General features: G+C 48.2%; 1 protein-coding gene, 1 long non-coding RNA gene and 1 pseudogene across 6 annotated transcripts; 1 reads left to right on the top strand and 2 right to left on the bottom strand.

Moving 5' to 3' along the window:
• Nucleotides 1–1960: 1960 nt before the first annotated feature.
• On the bottom strand, nt 1961–16958 carry CENPV (centromere protein V). Of its 5 annotated transcripts, none has more exons than XR_008418666.1 (6): nt 16491–16957; nt 13729–13827; nt 12338–12407; nt 5881–5995; nt 2339–2485; nt 1961–2083 (listed from the first exon to the last, which is right to left on the bottom strand). XR_008418666.1 is itself a non-coding variant. In XM_053892597.1 (6 exons), the coding sequence occupies exons 1-6, from the start codon at nt 16883–16885 to the stop codon at nt 4554–4556; spliced, it is 771 nt and encodes a 256-aa protein (XP_053748572.1). In that variant the 5' UTR covers nt 16886–16958; the 3' UTR covers nt 4172–4553. The 5 variants fall into 5 exon arrangements, 4 of the variants coding, with proteins under 4 accessions (XP_053748574.1, XP_053748572.1, XP_019269375.2 ...); XM_053892597.1 differs by lacking the exons at nt 1961–2083; nt 2339–2485 and adding exons at nt 4172–4574; nt 4920–4990 and having other exon boundaries at nt 16491–16958; XM_053892598.1 differs by lacking the exons at nt 1961–2083; nt 2339–2485 and adding exons at nt 4464–4574; nt 4902–4990 and having other exon boundaries at nt 16491–16958.
• Nucleotides 16959–17512: 554 nt separating this feature from the next.
• On the top strand, nt 17513–20271 carry LOC109245818 (uncharacterized). The gene is made up of 3 exons (XR_008418667.1): nt 17513–17780; nt 18010–18197; nt 19807–20271. It is a non-coding gene; the product is annotated as an uncharacterized LOC109245818 (long non-coding RNA).
• Nucleotides 20272–21241: 970 nt separating this feature from the next.
• LOC109245817 (ubiquitin-conjugating enzyme E2 variant 1-like) lies at nt 21242–21705 on the bottom strand (annotated as a pseudogene).
• Between the last annotated feature and the right edge of the window lie 1676 nt (nt 21706–23381).

Below are 23381 nucleotides of genomic sequence, written 5' to 3' on the forward strand. Positions count from 1 at the left end.
AAAGATTTCTATAAATAATAACGCCTAGTGTTCTGTAGGTGAGGGTATGAGCACATATATGCTGCTGGAGGAAACACAAGATAGTAGAACCTTCTGGAAATCAATATATCAAAAAACTTGCATATGTACGTATCCCTGGACTCTGCAATTCCATGTGTATGCATTTATTCTCAAGAACAGAGAGGCACCTGTGGGGCTCAGTCGGTTAAGAATTTGACTCTTGGTTTCTGCTCAGGTCATGATCTTGCATGGCAGGGGCTCTCACAGGTCAGGCTCTGCACTGGCAGTGTGGAGCCTGCTTGGGATTCTCTCTCCCCCTTCCTCTCTGCTCCTCCCCCCCCCCCACCATGCTGTCTCTGTCTCTCTCAAAGTAAATAAACAAACTTAAAAAAAAATAAAAGAAATAGAAACTGCTACAACCATGGATAGATAGATGTTTGATGGATAACGCTGATCAGGGGGAAATACAGCAGTGATCTCCTAACTATGATTTTTCAACCATATATATACATATATATTCAGGTGAAAAAAAAAAAAAATATATATATATGAGAGAGAGTATGTGTGAATGAGGGAGACGGGCAGAGGAAGAGAAAGAATCCAAAACATGGATTCTTGGCCCCATGCCCAGGACAGAGCTTGATGGGGGCTCCGGCCCATGACCCTGAGATCATGACCCGAGCCAAAGAATCAGATGCTCAACTGACTGAGCCACCGAGGCACCCCTTAATAATAACATAATGTATGTTTGAGTGCTAATATATATATTCTAAAACATCCACAGAAAATAAATTTTAAAAGGATACGTTAAAATCCCAACATTTTCTTCCCACATACCAACAGAGCATTTTCTGGAGGGTACTTACCTTACCCTGGAGACCACCTATCTCGTCTGTTGGTGGTAAAAAGCATCAGGGCTTAAGGTCAGTGAATTCTGTGAAAAGTGACCCTTGTGTCAAACCTCATGGAGAGACAAGACAGAACGGGATGGAACAGTCACCAGAACTAGAGAATGTTTATGTTCTTGGGACCACAAGAGGTTGGGGAACGAAAATAGAGCTCTAGTTTGATCAGAGGTCCTGGTCTTGCTCATGGTCAAGGCCGAATCCTGCGTGTACCCCCCCCCCCCCCGTGCCGTTCTCACCCCTGCCAGTGGGGCTCCCGTCCCATGCTGATATTATAAGAAAAATCCACACGGAAGTGGAGTCGACAGTAATTAAAAGCTGAATAACATGTGATCTAATTAAGTGCACGTGGGAAAAGGTCTGAGGCGTTTGGAAGAGGCAAGGTCATAAAGGAAAGAATTCTAGCGATCTGCAAAGAGCGAATCGGAGCCTAGGAACTCAAAAGGCTCAAGTGTGACATTCCCCATCGACTCGGGTCAAGGCCGTGTAGGCGGTCCTATGGTGGCACCATCGCCCAGAAGGAAATGCCAGGAAACATCAAAAGCGTGCTCTCTCAGAACCCATATGTTAGCCTAGGACTGGGGCAACGGCAGCGTCCTGTGGCATGGGCCCTCTTCCCGCCCCAGGAGGGGTGATGGGGGAACCAGCCTCGAGCTTCCCATCAGTCACAAAAGCAAGCACCGGCCCTTGTGCCTCCAGCGTGAAAGTGAAGGTTGATTTCAGGAAAGAAAAAAAAAAAAAAAAAGAATCTGAGAATCTCATCACTTGGATATCCACTAACTACAGCCAGTTGAGTCTGACTTTGGCAAGTTCTTGCAGTCTCTAGAACCATCTCCTTCCTCTATTGAACGCAGAACATAGACAACAAAGATCCTCAAATACACAATATAGAAAGATGCACGGAAAAGGATGTTTATTGCCAATACTCACCGTGAAGGAAAAGCGGAAAACCCAACTTTCCATGAAAAAAAAAAAAAAGTTAAATAAACAATATCCAATCTGTGCAATTCTTTTTATTATTAATATTTTTGATGTTTTTTTTTTTATTTTTGAGCGAGAGAGAGAGACAGAGCGTGAGTGGGAGAGAGAGACACAGAATCCGAAGCAGGTTCCAGGCTCTGAGCTGTCAGCACAGACCCCGACGCGGGGCTCGAACTCACGGACCGCGAGATCATGACCTGAGCCGAAGTCAGATGCTTAACCCACTGAGCCACCCAGGCGCCCCCCTTCTGTGCAATTCTAGGTCACAGTCAATAATGAGGATATGTATATTGATATGAAGAGGTCAAGATCTCCTTAAAAATGCAAGCTGCAGAAAAGTTACAGTGTGGCACCACTGATGTTTTGGAGGATACACAAAATTATGTTTCTATAGAACATTGCAATAGGAAGGGTAGATCAGGCACTCATGTTTTACCTGTGTAATTTCTTACCAGCGCCTTCCAGCCTTACAGTGAACATGCTGTCCGCCAGCCTGGAAGAGGTGGTGAGCCTACGGAACACCAGTCCCTCTGCATTTCCTCTCCCTGTTCCTTCTCCCGGTCTAGTCTCCCTCACGAGTCACTTCATGATTAACCTCCCTAGACAAAGAGCAAATGTTTATTAAGCATGTGCCGTTATGAATATACTCAGGATTTGGTAACGAAAGGAATGCTCTAGGAAAGTTGACCTGATTACAACAAGCAGCAATGCGAAGCGAGGCGGGTCGGGGGACAGGGGAACCAGTCAAGAGACTCCGTAACGGGCCAGGCATTACTCATCCTGTTCAAAGCTGTTTGGGGGTTCCCAGTGACAATAAAATAAAGGCGAAATTCCTGAGCTTAATATCCAACACTGTCCACAGGCTGGCTTCCAACATGTTTTTCTGATTCCTTCTATTACTTCCTCCCATCGGAAGCCTCCAGTCCAGTCTGGCTTTACTCTGGGTCCCTACCTCTGTTCACACAGTTACTTTTCCATTCTACCTTCCTAAATGTTGCTTCATTTAAAAATACAGACTCAGTTGGGCCGCCTGGGTGGCTTAGTTGGTTAAGTGACCGACTTCGGCTCAGGTCATGATCTTGCAGTTTGTGAGTTCGAGCCCCGCGTCGGGCTCTGTGCTGACAGCTCGGAGCCTGGAGCCTACTTCGGATTCTGTGTCTCCCCGTCTCTACCCCTCCCCTGCTCACGCTCTGTGTCTGTGTCTCAATAATAATTAGATGTTTAAAAAAAAAAAATACAGACTCAGGGTGCCTGGGTGGCTTAGTCGGTTAAGCGTCCGACTTTGGCTCAGGTCATATCTCACAGTTTGTGAGTTCGAGCCCCACACTGAGCTCTGTGCTGTCAGGACAGAGACTGCTTCAGATCCTTTGTCCCCCTCTATCTCTGCCCCCCACCCCACTCATGCTCTCTCTTTCAAACATAAGCATTTAAGAAATTGTAAATAGGGGCACCTGGGTGGCTCACTTGGTTGGGCATCCAGTTTCAGCTTAGGTCATGATCTCACAGCTCGTGAGTTCAAGCCCCACGTCAGGCTCTGTGCTGACAACTCAGAGCCTGGAGCCTGCTTTGGATTCTGTCTCCCTCTCTCTCTGCCCCTACCCCGCTCGCATGGTCTCTCTCTCTCACAAATAAATAAACATTTTAAAAAGTTGTAAATAAACAGTAATATATATATGTGTGTGTGTGTGTGTATATATATGTGTGTGTGTATATATATGTATATATATGTGTATACACAAACACATACATATATAGAGAGAGAGAGACTCAAAGTTGTTCTTTAATGTGTACAGAGATTCATTTTTGCCAGATGAAAAGTTCTGGAAATGGGTTGCACAACAATGTGAATGGACTTAACACTGCTAAACTGGACACTTGAAAATGATTAAGATGGTCAATTTCATGTTATGGGTATTTTACCCCAATTAAAAAAAAAAAAAGAAATCAGGGGTGCCTCAGTGGCTCAGTTCGTTGAGCATTCAACTCTTGGGTTTCAGCTCAGGTCGTGATCTTGTGGTTTCATGAGTTTGAGCCCATCACACTCTGCACTGGCAGGGTGGAGCCTGCTTGGGATTCTCTCTCTCTCCCCCTCTCTCTGCCCCTTCCCCATTTGTGCTGTCTCTCTCTCAAATAAATAAACTTAAGGAAAAAAAAAAAAGATTCTCTCTCTCCTTCTGCCCCTCCCCCCTTCTAAAATAATCAATCAATCAATCAATCTGCTATTAAATGACTGGCCTCAGAAGCAAAATCAAAGCGCAAAGACAATGATAAACCGCGGCAACTGCTTTCATGTTAAAAATATTTATTTTTCTAAAAGATCACACAAAAGTTGAGAAGAGAAAGGATACCAACTAGCCTACATCAAAACCCGGGCTGAGGAAGGACAAAGAGCTGCCTAAAGAAACTGGTAGCTAGAGCGAACTGCGAACATCCAGATGGCCGCTGGCCAACAGAGCCAGTGGCCCCAGTCAGCCACATTCACGAGCACCACCGAGGTGCAGCGGGGACAGCAAAGCTGCTGGCCCCCAACGTTCCTCCTTTTCAGGAAGGGCGAAGCAGGAGCTCACTCTTTAGACATGTTCTTGATGGTCTTGTGCTCCTTCATGGCCTTTTCCCAATCGGTGCCATTGAATTCCTCAATGACCACGCTCCGCACGGTGCCCTCATCTAGGCAATGGGGGGCGATTCCTAGGGGAGGGGACACAGAAAAAGCAAGGTCCCAGGTGTGAATGACAGCAGGTACTATGCTGGCTCTTGGACAGACCCACACCCACAAGCGTCGCCGTACTGCCGATCCGTGTATCAACAGCGACACGCTGGTAAAGCTTTGCTTTCCTCACCTCTCAGATGGGGACCAGACTTCCTAAACCAGGGATGCCAAGGTTGGATACCATTCAGTGCCACGCCGAGAGTACAAAGATGCAAGCCTAGAACGATCTGACTGGCGGCCTGAAGAATCCACAGGCCTCTTCCAGGGTTTAGATAGAACTTCCTAAGCATTAAACACCTGCCCACCTTTATAGGATCTTATACCTCCCGAAAGCCTTTCTGGATTAAGGCAGGCAGGAAGGCCTCTCCACGGGACAGATGAGAACAAACGGGAGCTGCTGAACAAATGGGGCGGGGAGGACAAGGGTGCTGTCACGCCCCGCCCCCAACCATAAGGCACAAAACCGCCACGGTCACAGCGGCCCCACCACAGCTCTGGAGGGCGCCAGATCCCAGGGAACACCTGCTGCTTCCCACTCAACTCACACTGCATTTGCGGTCATCCTGAACAAGCGTCCAAAGCTTGCTTCCTCTCCTCAGACCCTAACTGCACCTGAAGAGGGGCTTGGGGATTCTGCTATGTGTGTTTGAAACAAACGGAGTATTTTAATTTTTTAACATTTTTATTTTTGAGAGATAGAAGACAAAACGTTGAGTGGGGGAGGGGCAGGGAGGGAGACGCAGAATCCGAAGCAGGCTCCAGGCTCCGAGCTGTCAGCACAGAGCCCGATGTGGGGCTTGAACTCACAGAGCTGGAGTCGGATGCTTAACCGAGCCACCCAGGCGCCCCAAACGGAGTAATTTTTTAAATGGCATTATCAATCCTCCACATTCTTGCCTCCTTCACTCCCTTAACCATCACGGGTGTTAAAATTCCCTCCCCTCCCCCCCCCCCCCCCCCCCCGGCCCCAACCCCGGCCCATCTCCTCTTCTCTGTCCACCTTTTAATGTCAGCCCCAGCGACACGCAGCTCTGGCAGAGCCGGCCCAGGAAGGTTTCTGGGCGAATGACCAGAGCCAACCTTCTATGCCATCATTTGAGAAAAAAAAAAAAGAACCTTGGCTGAAAGAGCCCTGTTCTTCCATAAGACGCGTGTGGAAGGGCCCGGCCAAGCAAGAGGCAAGCCAAATAGGCCCGCGTTGACCTGGAGCAGCCACACGGCGCGTCTCCGTGTCCTCCCACCCCCACCCCCGCCCTGCGCTGGCGGCCCATTCCCTTCACTTACCGAAGCCTCCAGGGTTCGAGCGGGGAGTGTAAAAGCTCTGAACGCCGCATCTCTTACAGAACGTGTGCTGCGCCTTGTGCGTGTTGAACGTGTATGTGGTTATACTCTCTGCTCCCTAAGCAAGAACAGGCAAAATAGATGTTCTCCTTTTACAAAGAGGTGGTTTTTTTTTTGGTTTTCTTGGTCATCAAAAAAAATTAAATCTTTTAAAAGGCTCAACGGGGGGCGGGGGGGGGAAGCCCTTTTGTAGGGCTTTCAGGATTATGAGGACATGTCCAATCTCCCGCAGAGACTGGAGGCGGCTCCGGGACAAGGGCCCACCTACGCCGCCCAGAGACACGTCGGCCCTGAGCGTGGCAGCTCACGGCTTCTCTGTCAAGTGCGTTGCCAAACAACTCAGCCTCAAGCGGTCCCGGATCCATGGCAAGACAGCACGTCCCATCAATGTCAGGAAGAGAAAATGCCCGCCTTCCGGGCCTAAAAGGCTCACCCCAGGGACTGGCTCTCCCTGTCCCCAAACAGCACTGCTCGAGATCTTAAGACAAGTGTTGATTTTACTGGAGTTCATCTACTAAGGACAAACTAGGAAAAGAATATTTGCCAGACATCCCGGTCAAAGGGCTAATTTCCTTAATGAATAATACAAACGGGAAACTGGGCAGAAGGACACGAAACCGGGCAAACAGAGAAAAGGGAAAGCAAATCACTCTGCCACCTATGAAATGATATTCGCGCTCATAAACTGCAAGGTTATTTTTTTCACTGGCGGGTGGGCCAAAATAAAAGTTGGTTAACTTGGTACACGCGCTCTCAAATACCAGCCATGGGGACGTAAATTGCTAACATTTGGCAACATCTACCAAAATTGAAAAACACATCCTTTAGCACAGAAATTCCACTTCTAGAACTTTATCCTGCCATCAAAATTGCACATCCATCCAAAGGTACGTATGCAGATACTACAGCACTGTTGAAAACAAGGCTACAGATAATTGGAAAAACGGAAAACGGCCATCAACAGAACACTGGTCACAGCAATGATGGACACCCATGAAACGGGGACACTGCAACTTTGAGAAAGAGTGAGACAGTTCTACTTCCAAATACTAACATGGAACAAACTCCAAGGTTGAACATTAATTGAGAAACGAGATATGAAATAACTTGTGTAGTAGATTATCATTTCCATTTTATTACCCTATTTGTTTGTGTACGTATTTTTTTTTTTTTTAACGTTTATTTATTTTTGAGACAGAGAGAGACAGAGCATGAACAGGGGAGGGGCAGAGAGAGAGGGAGACACAGAGTCTGAAACAGGCTCCAGGCTCTGAGCTGTCAGCACAGAGCCCGACGCGGGGCTCGAACTCACGGACCGCGAGATCGTGACCTGAGCCGAAGTCAGCTGCTTAGCCGACTGAGCCACCCAGGTGCCCCTGTGTACGTATGTATTTATTTGACCATTTCTGTTGTTTTCTTTTAATGTTTATTTTGGAGAGAGAGACAGAGCCAGACAGAGCACGAGCACGGGAGGGGCAGAGAGAGAGAGGGAGATACAGAATCCGAAGCAGGCTCCGGGCTCCGAGCCGGCAGCACAGAGCCCGACGCGGGGCTCGAACCCACGAACCGTGAGATCATGGCCCGAGCTGAAACCAAGAGTCAGCCGCTTAACCCACTGAGCCGCCCAGGCGCACCCCCCCCCCCCACAACGTACTCCTCTTAACCTGACCTCTCGGTACCAGTCCTTCCGTTGTGAAACGGGTTGTCTGAGGACACCACACTCGACCGACTTTCCTCCGTCCCCCGGTGGCCATCCTTCTCAGGCCCCTCCGCCCAAGCCTCTGAGCGTCGGCAACTCAGTCTCACAGTTCAATGCTTCAGCAGCGGCAACTCCGCTCGCTGTCAACTCCAGACCGGCGCCCCCAGCTGCCCGTTTCCATCTCCGTCTCGGTGAATGTCTACCCCGTCCTCAGTTGGACTTTTCCGAGAAAGAATCCCCGCGGCCAGCGCTCCCACACGCCTGCTCCTCCCCCGGGAGCTGACCTCACCATCGCCGAGCTGCTGCTCGGGCCCCACAGCGTGGATGTGACTCCGACGCCTCTTTCCCCCTTCTCCACGTCCACCCTTTGTCTAACCCCGTTCACCCTTCCCCTGAAGCGGTGGCTCTCTGAGTGTGGTCCCAGGACGGGCAGCATCACCGTCACCCGCGAACTTGCAAGAAAGGTCAATTCTTGGGCCTCCCCTCCCAGCCCTACGGCGATCTCCTTTAACACGCCCTCTGGCTGACCCTGCACGCACTGAAGCTTGAGAGCCACCGCTCGGAAATAAACCCCAAATATCTATTTTCCTTCTGTCGCCATGACTACCACCCCAATCCAGGCTCCCGTCACCTCTCCCTTGCCCGCCCCCCAGCAACCTCCTGGCTGCCTCCCTGTCTCCGTGCTTACCCCCTCACAATCCATTCCCCACACAGCCGCCAAAGTGAGCTTTGAAATCGTCCAAGCGGGCCTTGTCACCACCCTGCTCAAAACCCTCCACGGGCTTCACACGGTCTCCTTGTCTGGTCCCGTTTCTGTCCCTGATGCCATCTGGGTCCGCTCCTTCACCTGCACCCCACAGAGCACCCGTCTGGCCGCTGTTGAGCTCCTTAGACGTGCCAAGCACGTGCCCCTCTGCGACAAGCATTCCCTTTGCCTGGGACACTCTTCCAGCCCCGGCCCCCCCCATGTCTTCACCATGTAGACCCCAGCCAGACCTTCCCTAACCGATCTACACTAGCCACCCAGCAACCTTCTATCACATTGCTCTATTTTAACTTTCCACATGGCCTTACTGGACTTTTTCTTATTTATCTGTCTGCCCACCTAAAACACATAAACTAAGAGAACAAGGGCCTTGTCTGTCGAGTTGGCTGCTGGGTTTCAGTGGGTCGGTGCTGGGCCATGCGGGGTGTCCCAGAAATACTTGTTGAATGAAGAGGTTTTGCACTTAATTAAAAATCAAACAAACAAAATCACTCCTTCCACAGGCTAGGGCTGAGTATGTTGCTCTAGGGCACCAGGAAAATGCAGTAGTGGCAGGCCTAAGGAGGAAAAAAGTATCAATTCCAAGACCCAAGAGCCAATGGCTGTACCTGCTGACGCCTTCGGGAACCATCTGTCACAGGTGCTCAGGGACGAAGCTGAACTGGGGCCACAGCCTCCAGCAGGCTTCCGAGGAGAGCACAGTGGCATTCTACGGGTTTACGGGAAAGATGGAGAAGTGTGCTGCCCGGGCGTGCCCCTCCTCTCCCGGGCGCCCCCACAAAGGATCAAGGGGCAAACAAAGAAAAGGAGACAAATAAGCCCCAAGCGTCTGGGATTAAAAATCTCACTAACCAGGAAAGACCATCACTCATTCATTCATTCACTCAGGTTTTCCTCCCAGACCCCGAGGGCCTGTTCGATGCCACGCCCACAAGACCGGAAGCTGACAAAAGGTGGCACTTGGGAGACCCTAATAAAGGAGACAGACATGGAAACACAGTATTACACCAAAGCACAGAGAAGTCTGTCAGACCACAGGAGGGGCAACGGGGACCGAGGGTGCAACTGAATCCCCATCCTACCCCGTATTAGCACCGGTGTGCCAAAGCCTTTTTTAAAAAGGTTATATTCTTTGACCAGAGATTTTATTTCCAAGAGAATTGATCCTAAAGGAATTGCTAAATTACCAAAAATTTATACACGGGGAGGTTCATCACAGTGTTGTTTGTAACTGGGGGGAAAACTGCACTCAACCTAGAAGTTCAAATACAGGAATATGGTACATTCACGTAACAAAATATGCTGCAAATACAGGAATGGCAGTATAGATACATTAGGAAATGACTGGGTGGGGGGAGAGGTTCAGGGGCTGAAGGACAATGGAGGGAAGATCTACTTTTGTACCTTTCAAAACCTCCACCCAGCACAAAAGAGTTCCCCAAAATAGTAAAGTTAAAACGTGTTTAAATCAGCAAGATCCATCAACATGCTGCCTACAAGAGACTCACTTCAGACCTAAGGACACATGTAGAAGGAAAGTGAAGGGACAAAAAAACATTTACCATGCAAATGGAAGCAAAAAGAAAGCTGGAGTAGCAAGCCTTCCATCAGAAAAAACAGACTTTAAAACAAAGAGACGGGGCGCGCCTGGGTGGCTCAGTCGGTTAAGTGTCCGACTTCAGCTCAGGTCATGATCTCGCGGTTTGTGAGTTCGAGCCTCACGTGGGGCTCTGCCAGGAGCCTGCTTCAGATTCTGTGTCTCCCCCTCTCTCTGCCCCTCCCCCGCTCATGCTCGCGCACGCTCTCTCTCTCTCTCATAAACAAACATTTAAGAAAAGAAAAATTTTAAAACAAAGAGACAAAGACACTACAAAATGATAAAGGAACGATCCAACGGAGTAAATAATTGTAAATATCTATGGACCCAACATGAAAGCACCTAAATTCATCGAGCAACTATTCACAGACATAAAGAAATGGACGGTAATACAATCATAGGGGAGGCCTTCACGCCCCACTTATGTCAATGGATAGATCACTTGGACAGAAAATCAACAAGGAAACAGTGCCTTTGAAAAATAATTCGAGCATATGGCACTGAGTCTACTTCTGAGCCTCTATTCCTTTCTATTGATCCACATCTCTGACCATGTAACACTACCCTGATGACTACGTCTACACAATAAGCCTTCACACAATAAGCCTTCGGGTCAAGCGGAGTTACTTTGTTCCACTTCATTGTTCTCTGTGGAGATTGTTTTAGGTATTTTAGGGCCTGTGTGTGTTTCCCAATAAATTTTATAGTTAATCTTGCCTATGTCTGCAAAAGGCCTCCTGGGGTTTTGACAGAAATTGCATTAAACCTATAGGCAGGCAGGGTGGGGAGAAGGAACATCAATACTATGTTGCCATCCACAGACACATGGTGTCTGTCCACTTACCCAGTTCTTCTCAATAACTTCATCAACCTTCTATGATATTCAGGACACAGATCAGGGAAGCATTTTGTTAACTGAACACCTAAGTATTTAACTTTCTTTGCATTACTTCAAATGGTATGATGGTCTCAATTTGTTTCTTAATGTCCATTATTTGTATTGGAAATGCACTTGATTTTGAAAACTGGGATATAATTCACACACCATAAAATTCACCATTTTAATGTTTATTGCTGCATTATTTACAATAGCCAAAATATGGAAACAACCTAAGCATCCGCTGATGAGTGAATGGATAAAGAGGTACGGTGTACAGACACACACGCACACACACACACACAAACACAATGGAATACTATTCAGCCATTAAAAAGAATGAAATCTTGCCATTTGCAACAGCATGGATGGACCTTAAGGGAATTATGGTAATTGAAATAAGTCAGAGAAAAACAAATACTGTATAATCCCATTTACATGCAGAATTTAAAAACAAAACAAAAAACTAAGCTTAAGATTGGTGGTTGGCAGAGGCAAGGGGGTGGGTAGTCAAAATGGGCGAAGGAGGTCAAAAGCTACGAACTTTTGGTTACAAACAGGCCTGGAAATGTAACGCACAGCATGGTGACTATAGTTAACAATGCTGCTGCTGTGTATTTGAAAGCTGCTAAGAGAAGAAATCTTAAAAGTCCTCGTCACAAGATGGGGCACCTGGGTGGCTCAGGTCATGATCTCACCATTTGTGAGTTCGAGCCCCACGTCGGGCTCTGTGCTGATGGCTCAGAGCCTGGAGCCTGCTTCGGATTCTGTGTCTCCCTCTCTCTCTCTGCCCCTCCCCTGCTCACGCTCTGTCTCGCTCTCTCAAAAATAAATAAAACATTAAAAAAATTTAAAAAAAAAAAAGTCCTCACCAGAAGAAAAAAAATATTCTGTATGGGCGGTGACAGATGTTAACTAGACTAACTGTGCTGACCATTTTGCAATATATACAAATACTGAATCATTATGATGTACCCCTGAAACTGTTATATATCAACTATACCTCAACAGAAATTTTAATTCATCATTAAACAAAGTTTTTAAGTCATATATTTTTCATGGGGAAATGATAAAATGTTGGTTATACAACAGAAAAAAAAGATAAAATCCTACTCTGATAACATATACAATATTATTATTATTTAGTTGTATTTACCCACATAGAAAATAATACACGAGGATATATACCCAAATGTAACAGTAGTTACCTTTGGTTGATGGGATTTGGGTAACCGTATTTATTTTTTGATTCTATTTTTAACGTTTCTACAGTCACATCAAACCTTCATCCAAAATCTCAAGGGGGAAAATAATATAGCCTTGTAGAAATACACGTGAAACCTGGGGTGACAAGGAAAATGAAGGCCCCCTGAAGAGGTCCTGCTGTGCTCCCGGAGTCTGGCACTCCACAGGGGACCCGCCGGGAGTCAGGGGCTCCTCCCACCTGCTCTTAGCACTAACCTTCAGGAGCTTGAAGCGAGAAGCTGGGACAATGAAGTGTCTATTCTGTTTCTTCTTGCAAATGCTGCAGCTACAAAAAAAAAGAGCAGTTCCCAGATTGTGAAACCAGCACCCCCCACCCCCCACCAGTATGTCCCCAGAGGTGAAGCCCCTGTCAGCACCGTTCAGGGAAAGGAGAGCTCACGCAGATGGACGGGCCACCGGGGGTCTCGGCTCAGCGGTCAAAGCTGCATACCCCTCGGAAAACCGGACCGTCACGACCACATTCCTGCTGCCTACCCCCCCGACACACCCCCCACACACACACCCTATTACAGTGAAGGGAACTGTTGGATTCTAGAAAAACTTAGAAAACAAATGTCAGGCATGGGTACCATCTTATGCCTCCGGGATCCCCACACCTAAAGTGGACGAGGCGGTTTGGGTTTCCTGCTTCCTCATCTGTACATCACAGAAAGCCTGGCCTCCGAGTCGGATGAATCCTCGGAATGACCATCTTCGGAATCAAATCTAAATCCCCCTTTTCCGTCCGCCTTTGAGAAAAAGGTCGGATTTCATATAGAATCCTCTAACAGACTGTCCCCACGGTGCTGCTTCTCCAATCTGGACTCCACCGCTAGCAGCCTGGTCGGTTCTCCATGCGAGTAATTCCGTGGTGTTTATGTATCATCCCTATGTGATTCAGGGACTGCACCGTCGAGGGGGCAAAAAAGGACCGGACCCCGTTGAACAACTAGTTGCCTGCTAACTATGGGTTCAGAAGCCACAGCCTGTCGTGCCTTTGTTTTATGACAACTGGCCTGGGAAGGTGCTAGAAGCGGGCCCTCCGTGAATCCTGCTGGGACCATCTGCCTCATCCAGAACAGAGCCCGAGGGCCTGGAGCATGGAAGCTTCCAGGTGTGCACAGCCTCCACTCGTATCCCCCCGCTTACCCCCACCTCTAGACTCCTGTGAGGACTGTGCCCAACCAAGGCTTGTCATTCCGTGCCCAGCCTGACCTGCCTCCAGCTAACTGCTCCGTGTCAACCCTCCACCAGTACAGTCTGAGGGGTGATGCTGGGAGGCATAAGCCTGGAGGGCCCTGCTCTGTGTCACCCGGGGAATGTACTGTAGGAGTGAGCTCGCTTGTGTGCTCGCTCTCTCTCTCTCTCTTTCTCACAGAGCAGGCTCGGTTATTTTTAGCTTCCCCCCATGTTTAAAAAAAATATATTACCGAAAACGTCTAGTATATACAAAAGGGAAAAAAAAATAGAAGGAACCCTTACGTACCCATCACCCGAGGCCAACAGCGATGAGCTGGTGGCCAACGCTGTCTCCCCGGTACCCTGACTCCCCAGGTGATGTTTTAACTCTCAAGTCCCCGCCAGCAACTCGGGAAGAGAAAACTCACTTGCAGTCAAAGATGTGCAAGTCCGCCGAGGCCCAAACTTCAAAACGAACCGCCCCACAGTGGCAGCCTCCGGTGTGTTTCACCAGGCCCTGGTATTCGCTACGGGAAACAAAAAATCAGAAAGATAAGGAGTTCTGGACAGTCAGGCAGGACCTTGTTGCACAGCTCACGCTTTCTCTCTCTCTCTCTCTCTCTCCTTGTTGGAACAAGGAAGCAGGATGGGACAAAAGTCTTCTCTTGAGGAGGTACTGGCAATGCTATAAAAGAAAGACCTTTTATAAAGGTCTTTTCGATGACCTCTCGTTTAAAAAATTTCTTATATTCTATTAGGTCGCAAAAATAAAACATTCCAAAAATATGCACCATGGGACTTGGGTAAAGGATCCTGATCCCACCCACTCAAACATGTGTATTTACATGTCGAAGACTTACCTGGATTTTTTAATTTTAATTTTAATTTTTAAATGAGCTAGACACCCGGGAGAGAACAGTGAGATACAGCAGACAAGGCTCCTGGCCCTGGCAACCATAGGCAGCCATCAAAGAAATGACCCAAGTAGTATTTAAGGGACTGTGGTAGTACAAGCCGCTAGGAAAAAGTAAAACGAGGGGACCTGAATCTGGTAGTTGGGAAAAGGCTTCTTCTGAGAAGAATTCTGGAATGTTTGCTACACTCCCCACCAGTATCTTGCATATACAGGACTCTTTACAGAGCTATACGTACACATTACATCCTTTTTAAGTTTATTTATTTTGAGAGAGAGAGAGCACACGAGCGAGGGAAGGGCAGAGAGACAGTGAGAGAGAGAATTCTGAGCAGGCTCCATACTGTGAGAGCAGAGCCCCATGTGGGGCTTGAACCCACCAACCATGAGATCATGACCTGAGCTGAAACCAAGAGTCGGACACTTAACCAACTGAGTTACCCAGGCGCCCCATATGACATGCTATTTTAATCCTTTTAAAACATATATAAGCCAGGCCCTTAACTGAACTTTATTAAGCTTGATAAGTAACATCAAATTGCACTCCAAAAGGGCTGAACACTTCTCAGCAATGAGAAAACCTTTCACTGTCCCTGCTCGAGGAATAATTACTGGAAAAAACAACATGCAGTTTTATTTTGCATTTTTTTTTTTTTTTGGTTATTCCACATTTCTTTACAGGTTGAATCAGTGAACTTGTATTTAAAATCTTTCCTGCACATACAAATAACGCTCATTGTAAAAAAAAAAAAATTAAAACATTACAACATTTGATAATGTTAAAAAAGAAAGCCTCCTATAATCTTAACACCCGGAGCGATCCACAGTTAACTATATGCAATAGATTCCTGCAGACTTCTTTCTATACAATAATATTTTCACAAAACAGTGCGGAGTTATGCATTGTTTTTGCATGTAAGTTAATTTAGTGAGTTTTGGTTTTTTAAAATGAGTGTCCGCACTCAAACCAATCTGACAGGTAAAAACAAAACAAAACGAGCTCCCTTGTCTGTTAGCATTTTAAAATCATTTTCTTGACCACTTATCAAGTTTGTTTTAAAGTAAAAATTTACTACAAGTTTGAGTTTTACATTTCATGGGGTCTTTATAGCCCTTACACCTAGCAATGGGCAGCACATCATAGGGGCTCAAAAATGTTTAATGACGAATGTAAAAAAAACAAAAACAAAAAACTGTTCAGCCTGCAGTCCAAGACGATAAATCAGAAAGTGAAGCACACAGGTAACCAAATATTTCACCTCCGAGATGACGCACCCTAACCACTTTCTTCTGGATTAAGGACAAAAGAACATTTTTTGATCAGGAAAAGGCGTAACCCTCGGGTTGTTATGCAATTGTTAGGTCGGCCTGGTTTTTCCTGTGGTTTTGACTGCTCTTCGTAATTCATAAAATCACGGACACGGAGCTAGATTATCAGGGTGCTAAAATATTTCTCCGCAGCACAACTGTCCTACGGGGCAGGGATCCAGATGCTCCGGCAGCCGCTGCCGGAGTTCATAGCTGGTTTCTAACACCGCGGACACTCTGAAATCCTCCCCTGGCCCCATCCGTCTCAGGTCCTGGGGGTTCTTCTCCCGCTGGAGCAACGCTGGGGGAGCGCGAAGGAGAGCGGGCCACCCAGGGGCATCGAGGCCCCCCTCCCTCCGCTTAGGTACCCGCGAAGCCGTCCCGGATGCCGAGCATCTCTTCGCGCGCGCTTCTCTCGGGATCAATACCCCCTCCCCCGCACTCCGCTCCCTCCCAGGGAGCGCCGGGAACAATAACGGGATCTCGCCTCCCGGTTGGTTCCAAACTATTCCAGCTTTTCTGCCCACCCGCCGGCCTCTCCCTGCCCCCCTCTCTCCAAAAACACGTGCGCAAATATAAAAAGCGACCCGGGTAGGAGCACAAAGTCGTGGGCTTTATCGTCTCCTCGCTGGGAAAGGCCCCCGCACCCTCGGCGCGCCCAGACGAGGGACAACGTCCCGAGCACGATGGCTGTCCCCGGGAAAGACCCTTTGTGTCCCAGGACGCGGCGCGGCTCTTCTCACGCTCCGGGACGCAGTGCCCCGTCAAGGGCCGCACGCCGGCCCCGAGCCAAGCCTCGCGGCCGTGCCACTTAGAGACGCGCCCGGTGCTAGCACCCGGGAACGCGTGGGTCACGGTGCGGGAAAGGACGCGGAGCCGAAAACCTGCCCCGGCCCGCGCGGCAGCCGCTCTCGCGCTGAGGGCGTCCGCGTGGCGCCGGGTCCCGCGCCCGGCCCCGGCCGCACTCACAAGGTGTCCAGCAGCAGCTTGGCGGCGCCCTCGAAGGTGAGTCTGTGTCGCTTCTGGAACGTCTCCCAGCGCTCCCGCTGGTCGCCCAGGTCGGGCAGCGAGGCAGCGGGCGAGGCGGGGGGGGGCGGCGGCGGCGGCGGCGGCGGCGGGAGCAGAGGCAGCTCCGGCGGCGGCTGCCCGGGGCCCGCCTCCTGGGCCCGCGGCGACGACTGCGTCGGCCGCCGCTTCGCCGACGGCTGCCTCGCCGCCGCCCTGCTCTCGCCCCCGGCCTGGCCCGTGGAGCGCCGGGAGCGGCTGGCGCTGGGGGCCGAGGGGGCGGCCGCGGGGGCCCCGGAAGCTCCCGGCCGCTTCTGCACGCGTGGCTTGGCGGCCGCGCCGCTTCTCGCCCGCCGCATGGCTCCCGCAGCCAGGCGCGCAGGCCTCGCCGCCCGCGCGTCCCCGCCGCCCCGCGCGTCCCCGTGCCGCCCCGCGCGCGTCTCCGTCCGCCAACCAACCGACCCGCCCAGGGGGCGCTGCACCCGCGGCCGGGGCCCCGGCCGGGGGCACCTGGCTGCCCCCCTTACCCCTCCCCCCGCCCCCGGGGCTGCAAGTTACAGCCCACGCTCTCCCGCCCGCCTCAGGGCCTGCACCTGCCCGCTCCACCCTGCAGGCCTAACGGGACGGCGCCTCGGGCCTCCGCTCGCGACACCCACAGCCCACTGGCACCTGCGGAGGAGACTCGGTCCCCTCTGATTCCCTACATTCTTGATCTGGGGAGTCCAGGGTCAGCCCTGAATGCACAGCCACATCGGAGCGGCCAGCCTGGAGTAACTTCGTCTCCAAGAGGAGGGCAGTACCTACCTTGCAGGAGCCATCGTGCACCTGAAATGAGCTCATGCGTGTAAATGGCCAGGCACCTGCTGTCTGCCAGACAAATAGCAGGTGAAATCGTGGCTCTTAAACTTGGTCTCTCTTGCCAGATTATGAAACAGATTTTTTTAAATGTTTATTTGTTTGAGATAGCGCAAGTTGGGGGAGGGGGGTAGAGGCAGAGGCAGAGGAAGAGAGAAAGAGATTATCCCAAACAGGCTCCGCACTCCGAACGCAGACCCGTCCCGGGAGCTGGGGCCCACGAACCAAGAGATCATGACTGGAGCGGAAACCAAGAGTCAGACATCCAACTGACTGAGCCACCCAGGCCCCAACAGATTATTTTTTTTTAATTTAGTAAATGAATGAACGGCAGCAAATCCCACAGGACAGCACCAAAGTTTCAAGACAAAAATCACAGGAACCACTGATGGCGCCCAGGTATTTGCTAAACCTATTCCTTGCTCTATTTTATTCCTATCTTCAAAGAAATACCATTTTCTTTTACTCATTCTTCTACTGTTTTATTTTCTACTTCTTTAATTTCGACTTTCCTCTTTATTAACACTATTTTTACCTTATTAGTTTAACAGTTTATTGAATTAAATAGTTTATTTTTAGTATTTTTTGGTAACCAAAATATTAATGTTTATTTATTTTTCAGAGACAGAGACAGAGCAGGAGTGGGGGAGGGGAAGAGAGAGAGGGAAACACAGAATCTGAAGCAGAATCTGAAGCAAGCTCCAGGCTCTGAGCTGTCAGCACATAGCCGGATGCGGGGCTCAAACTTGTGAACCCAGAGATCATGACCTGAGGAGAAGTTGGACGCTCAACTGACTGAGCCACCCAGGCGCCCCGGTAAGCAAAATATTAATGACTATACATTTTCCTCTGAGTATGGCTTTAACTGTGTCCAATAGAGTTTCATACGAAGTGGGGTTTTTTTTCTTAAAAATTTCCAAATAATCTATAGTTTCAGTTTTTCCTATTTTCTTTATTGAAGGTATGTATAGTTTATATACAGCAAAATGCAGATATTTTAAAAGCAAAGCCTATGTAACCACCACCAGTTCAAAGATAGAACATTTCCAGCACTCCAGAGAGCTTCTCTCAGGTAAAAGAAAACAGGGGATTCCTATCCTGACTTCTATCACATAGGTTAGTTTTACCTATTCTTGAAATTCATTTTAGAGGGCGCCTGGGTGGCTTAGTCGGTGTCTGACTTTGCCTCAGGTCATGATCTCATGGCTCGTCGTTCACAGGTTCGAGCCCCAAGCCCCGTGGGTTCAAGCCCTGGGTTCAAGCCCTGAGCCCCACATCGGGCTCTGTGCTGACAGCTCAAAGCCTGGAGCCTTCTTTGGATTCTGTGTCTCCCTCTTTCTCTCTCCCTGCTCACATTCTGTCTCTCTCTCAAAAATGAACGTCAACAATTTTTTAAAAAACATCTTGTACTCTTTTATGTCTTATATCTTTCACTCAGCATAACGTTCTTGAGAACCATCCATGCTGTTTTGTGTATCAATTGTTTTTTTAATTACTAGGTAATATTTGACTTCTAAGTACATCGCGGTTTATTCTCCTGCTGATGGACATCTGGGTTGTTTCCAGTTTGGAGACAGTTAGGCAAGGAAGCTGCCATTTACATTTACTCTTGTGTACAAGTCTTTCTGTGAACCCGTTTCACTATATACATGGGAGTGGACTTGCTGGGTCCTAGATTATGTTTTTGTAAGAACTGCCAGTTTTGCAGAATGGCTGTTCCATTCTATACTCCACCAGCAGTGTAGGAGAGCATCAGTTGCTTTACACTCTCACAACATTCAGTATTGTCAGTCTTGTTAATTTTTTTTCTTTTTTAATGTTTATTTATTTTGAGAGAGAGACAGCATCAGCAGGGGAGGGGCAGAGAGAGAGGAGAGAATCCCAGGCAGGCTCTGCTCTGTCAGCACAGAGTCCGGTGCAGGGCTCAAACTCAGGGAATAGCTAGTTGTTGATCTACTTAGCTATCCTTACACCAAGGCCACTCTGTCTCACTTGGCTTAGTCTCGAAATCAGAGGAAGCCCTCCAGATTTGGTCTTCTCTGAGATTGGGTTAGCCTTTCTAAGTCCTGTGAGTTTCCATATAAAGTATAGAATCAGCTGTTATCTCTACAACAACAAAAAAAAGCCTGCTTGATACTCTGTGCCATCAACCATTATCCTATGAAAATCACTCATTTTCTCAAATATACCTAACTTCATTCCATTAATTTATATTGTTTCACTACTACTCATCTGAGAGGTAGACTATTTTTTCCTATTATGCTAGTCACTCTTGATTGAATCAATGTTATTCCCAGGGTCAGACACCTCTTTAATTGCCTTCTTCTTGGGTTCTGGATGTGCAATAACTCTGAATTGTTTTCTCCATTTCAAGCTACCTTAACAGTATGATGTGTTTACTTTTTTTTTTTTTTTTTGAACACAGTGAATCGCTCTTATTTCGGTATGCATCCACATCTCAGCATTTAGTGGTCCTGAACAGAAAAGTGGAAAAACGCAGCAATTTGCCAGGAAGTCAAGCCCGCCAATTTCGGGGATCTGCTGTGCACACCGAGTTCTTTTTTAATCCCTGCTGAGGACCGTGAGAAACAGCAGCACCAAAACCAAAGTATGCACCGAATTCAAGGTTCTTTTTGTTCCAGTTGCCACATTCCAAACTAGACCCAAACGGATTGCAAGATGACCGCGTGAGAACCCTGTGTAAAACTTCTTCAATTTTTAAAAGCAAAAGCAATTGCAGGAAAAGAAAATTCATTCAGAGGGATCGTGTGTGCTTACCAGTGTCTTCTGCGGCCTTTCTCCAAGTTTAACCACCAAGAACTTTGAGAGCTGGCAGGTGTGAGTACCCCTGGTGACTGTTCTTTTCACTTTATCAAAACCTGAGCTAAAAAACCGCACGCATCAGCTGACGATGACAGCAGAGGGTGGCAGGGCTGAGGACCCAATATTCATTCCCAGGCTGGTGGAGAGTAAATGTGGTTCCAAAACTAAATGAGGGAAGTCAGAGACTCTTTCCAACCTTACCTGATGGCTTCTGGCCAAAGCAAGGAAGTATTCTGGAAAGTGTTGGGTGGTGATGGTACAAAAAGGGAGTTGAGGAGGAGGAGGAAGGAAAAAGCAGCACCCCTCGATTAAGGTGGGGGAGAAGATACGGGGAGAGCCCTGAATTCCTCACCAAAGGCCAATGTCAGAGGGGAGCAGGGGGGGTTACAATCTATGCTTCGGCCACGGGTGGTGGTGGAAAGTGAAGAAGGGACAATGGCTGGGGGGGGGGGGTGTGGTGGTGGGGGCATCATTTAAGACTTAAAAAAAGCAGGGGTGCAGCTGGAGCACCCCCACGCACCCAGCAGTAGTCCCACAGGCTGTGACCCGAAACCTTCACACCTACTCTATCTAGCAAGCCACCCCAAGCTGGAGGGCTGTTGCAGGGAGGGAGGGAGGGAGGGAGGGAGGCAGGCAGGCAGGCAGGCAGGCAGGGAGGCAGGGGGAGGAGAAGGGGAGGAGGCAGAGACCCCAGGCCATGTAATCAGCAGCAAGGTGATTGTGTGATGTGTCTTTTCACAGTTGAGTTAGATGTGCCCCACCAGTTATGATGGGAACCAATTTATGATGGGAACCAGAAGTTCAACTATGTGGACAGTGGTTACACTTGACAGGATGATTCCTTATAGCACAACTTATATATTTTAAATGGACAAAAAAATTAAGTGTCGTTTACAGTATCTTAAGATAAATTGCCTTTGAATGGGAGCTTCCTTTCCAGTACTTTGAGGTCTACAAGACGTATCTAGAAAATTTACTACCGTGGAAAATGAAGACTGCTTAAATCGAATGGGAGGGGGGTAGGGGAGGGCCTGTGGTTTTTCTTTTTAATTGCCGTAACACTGTCCTTCGGGCGGCCGAGGGAGTTTCATGTTTTCTTTAGACGTCATTAGGCGCCGGAGCTCTTGCAGGACGACTTTGATGCTATATGAATTCTGCCATTTTGCTGGCACTGATACGGCTCTTGGGTCCACCACTCCATTAGAACTATTAACTCCATTCATATTAATTTTTGTTACGAATCTTACAAAGGGGGGGTGCTTCTGGGCATTTAGGTCCCCATTCTATTTTAAGGCTGTATATTCAGTTTTCATAAATTGTTCTTGGAGGCCCAATTATCATCCCTGTCCATCTTGTAAGTGTCATGTCTTCATCATCTTCTAGACCCCAGCTAACCGTGCCATCTCCTACTCCTTTCTGGCCTTCTTCCAGTTCTTCCAACAATCGAAAATTGCGACGGACTTTTACTCCCGAGCCCGTGGTGGCTGCCATCTTGCGTCGCTGTCGCTCCTACTTTTTTTTTTTTAAGATTTGTTTACTTTTGAGTGAGAGAGAAAATGCAAGCGGGGGAGGGGCAGAGAGAGAGAGGGAGACACAGAATCCAAAACATTTTACCTACTCATACCGCCACCTCTTAACCCAGATCAAAGGTTTAGAGGAGCCGGGTCGCCTGGGTGGCTCAGTTGGCTAAGCACCCGACTTTTGATTTAGGCTCAGGTCATGATCTCACTGTTCATGAGATCGAGCCCCATGAGATCGAGATGACCCTCTTTGCTGTCAGTGTGGATCCTGCTTAAGATTCTCTCTACTCCTCTGCAGCTCGTGTGCACATACTCTCTCTCTCTAAAAATAAATAGGGGCGCCTGGGTGGCTCAGTCGGTTAAGTGTCCAACTTCAACTCAGGTCATGACCTCATAGCTCTTGAGTTCGAGTCCCACACAGAGCCTGGAGCCTGCTTCAGATTCTGTGTCTCCCTCTCCCTCTGCTCCTCCCCTGCTCGTGCTCTGTCTCTCTCTCACAAAAATAAACAAACGTTTAAAAAAATCAAATAAATACACATGTAAAAAAAAAAGTTTGTGCCTGGCTGGGTCAGTTGGTAGGACATGTGACCCTCGATGTCAGGGTCATGAATTAAAGCCCTCCATTGGTTGTAGAGATTACTTAAGTAAGTAAGTAAGTAAGTAAATAAATCTTTACCAAAAAAAAGTTTAGAAACTGCAATTTTATTCCTCATTTTCCCATCCATTCTCAGGCTCAACTCCTCTTATGTGCATATTTTTTAAGTAGGCTCCCTGTGGTGTGGAACTTGAACTCATGACCCTGCGATCAATATCTGAACTGAAATCAGGAGTTGGACACTTAACCAACCAGCCACCCAAGGCACTCCTTAAGAGTATCTACTTTTTTTTTTTTTTGAGAGAGAGGGCGCAAGTTAGCCAGGGGCAGAGAGAGAGAGAGAGAGAGAGAGAGAGAGAGAGAAAGAGAAGCAGGGCTCACCTAGAGGTCCTGTTTTTACCCAAAGCAGGGCTTCACCCTGCTTTCTCTTTACCCAAAGCTTACCCGATGTGGGACTCGAACTCACCGACTGTGAGATCATGACCTAAGCCAAACTCAGATGCTTAACGACTGAGCCACCCAGGCACCCAAGAGTATCTTCTATTTGAAAACTCTTCACTGAACAACTGCCTTGTCACCTCCGAAAGTTGCTGCTGAGCCTGGCAGTCAACATGTTGAATGAATAAATTGTCCATTAAAATAATAATAATAATAATAATTTTTTAAAGAAAAAGGAAAAATAGGGGCACCTGGCTGGCTCAGTCAGAAGAGCATGACTCTTGATCTCGGGGTCCTGAGTTCGAGCCCCATGTTTGGCATAGAGATTACTTAAAGAATGAATGAATGAATGAATGAATGAGTAAACTTTAAAGATATTTTTTAAAAATATTAAAAAAAATTTTTTTTGAATGTTTATTTATTTTTGAGACAGAGAGAGACAGAGCATGAATGGGGGAGGGTCAGAGAGAGGGAGACACAGAATCCGAAACAGGCTCCAGGCTCCGAGCTGTCAGCAGAGAGCCCGACGCGGGGCTCGAACCCACGGACAGTGAGATCATGACCTGAGCCGAAGTCGGACACTCAACCGACTGAGCCACCCAGGCGCCCCTAAAAAATATTTTT

The sequence above is a fragment of the Panthera pardus genome, unplaced genomic scaffold (assembly GCF_024362965.1).
Source record: "Panthera pardus isolate Hobbes unplaced genomic scaffold, ASM2436296v1 HiC_scaffold_3, whole genome shotgun sequence".
Classification (NCBI taxonomy): Eukaryota; Metazoa; Chordata; class Mammalia; order Carnivora; family Felidae; genus Panthera; species Panthera pardus.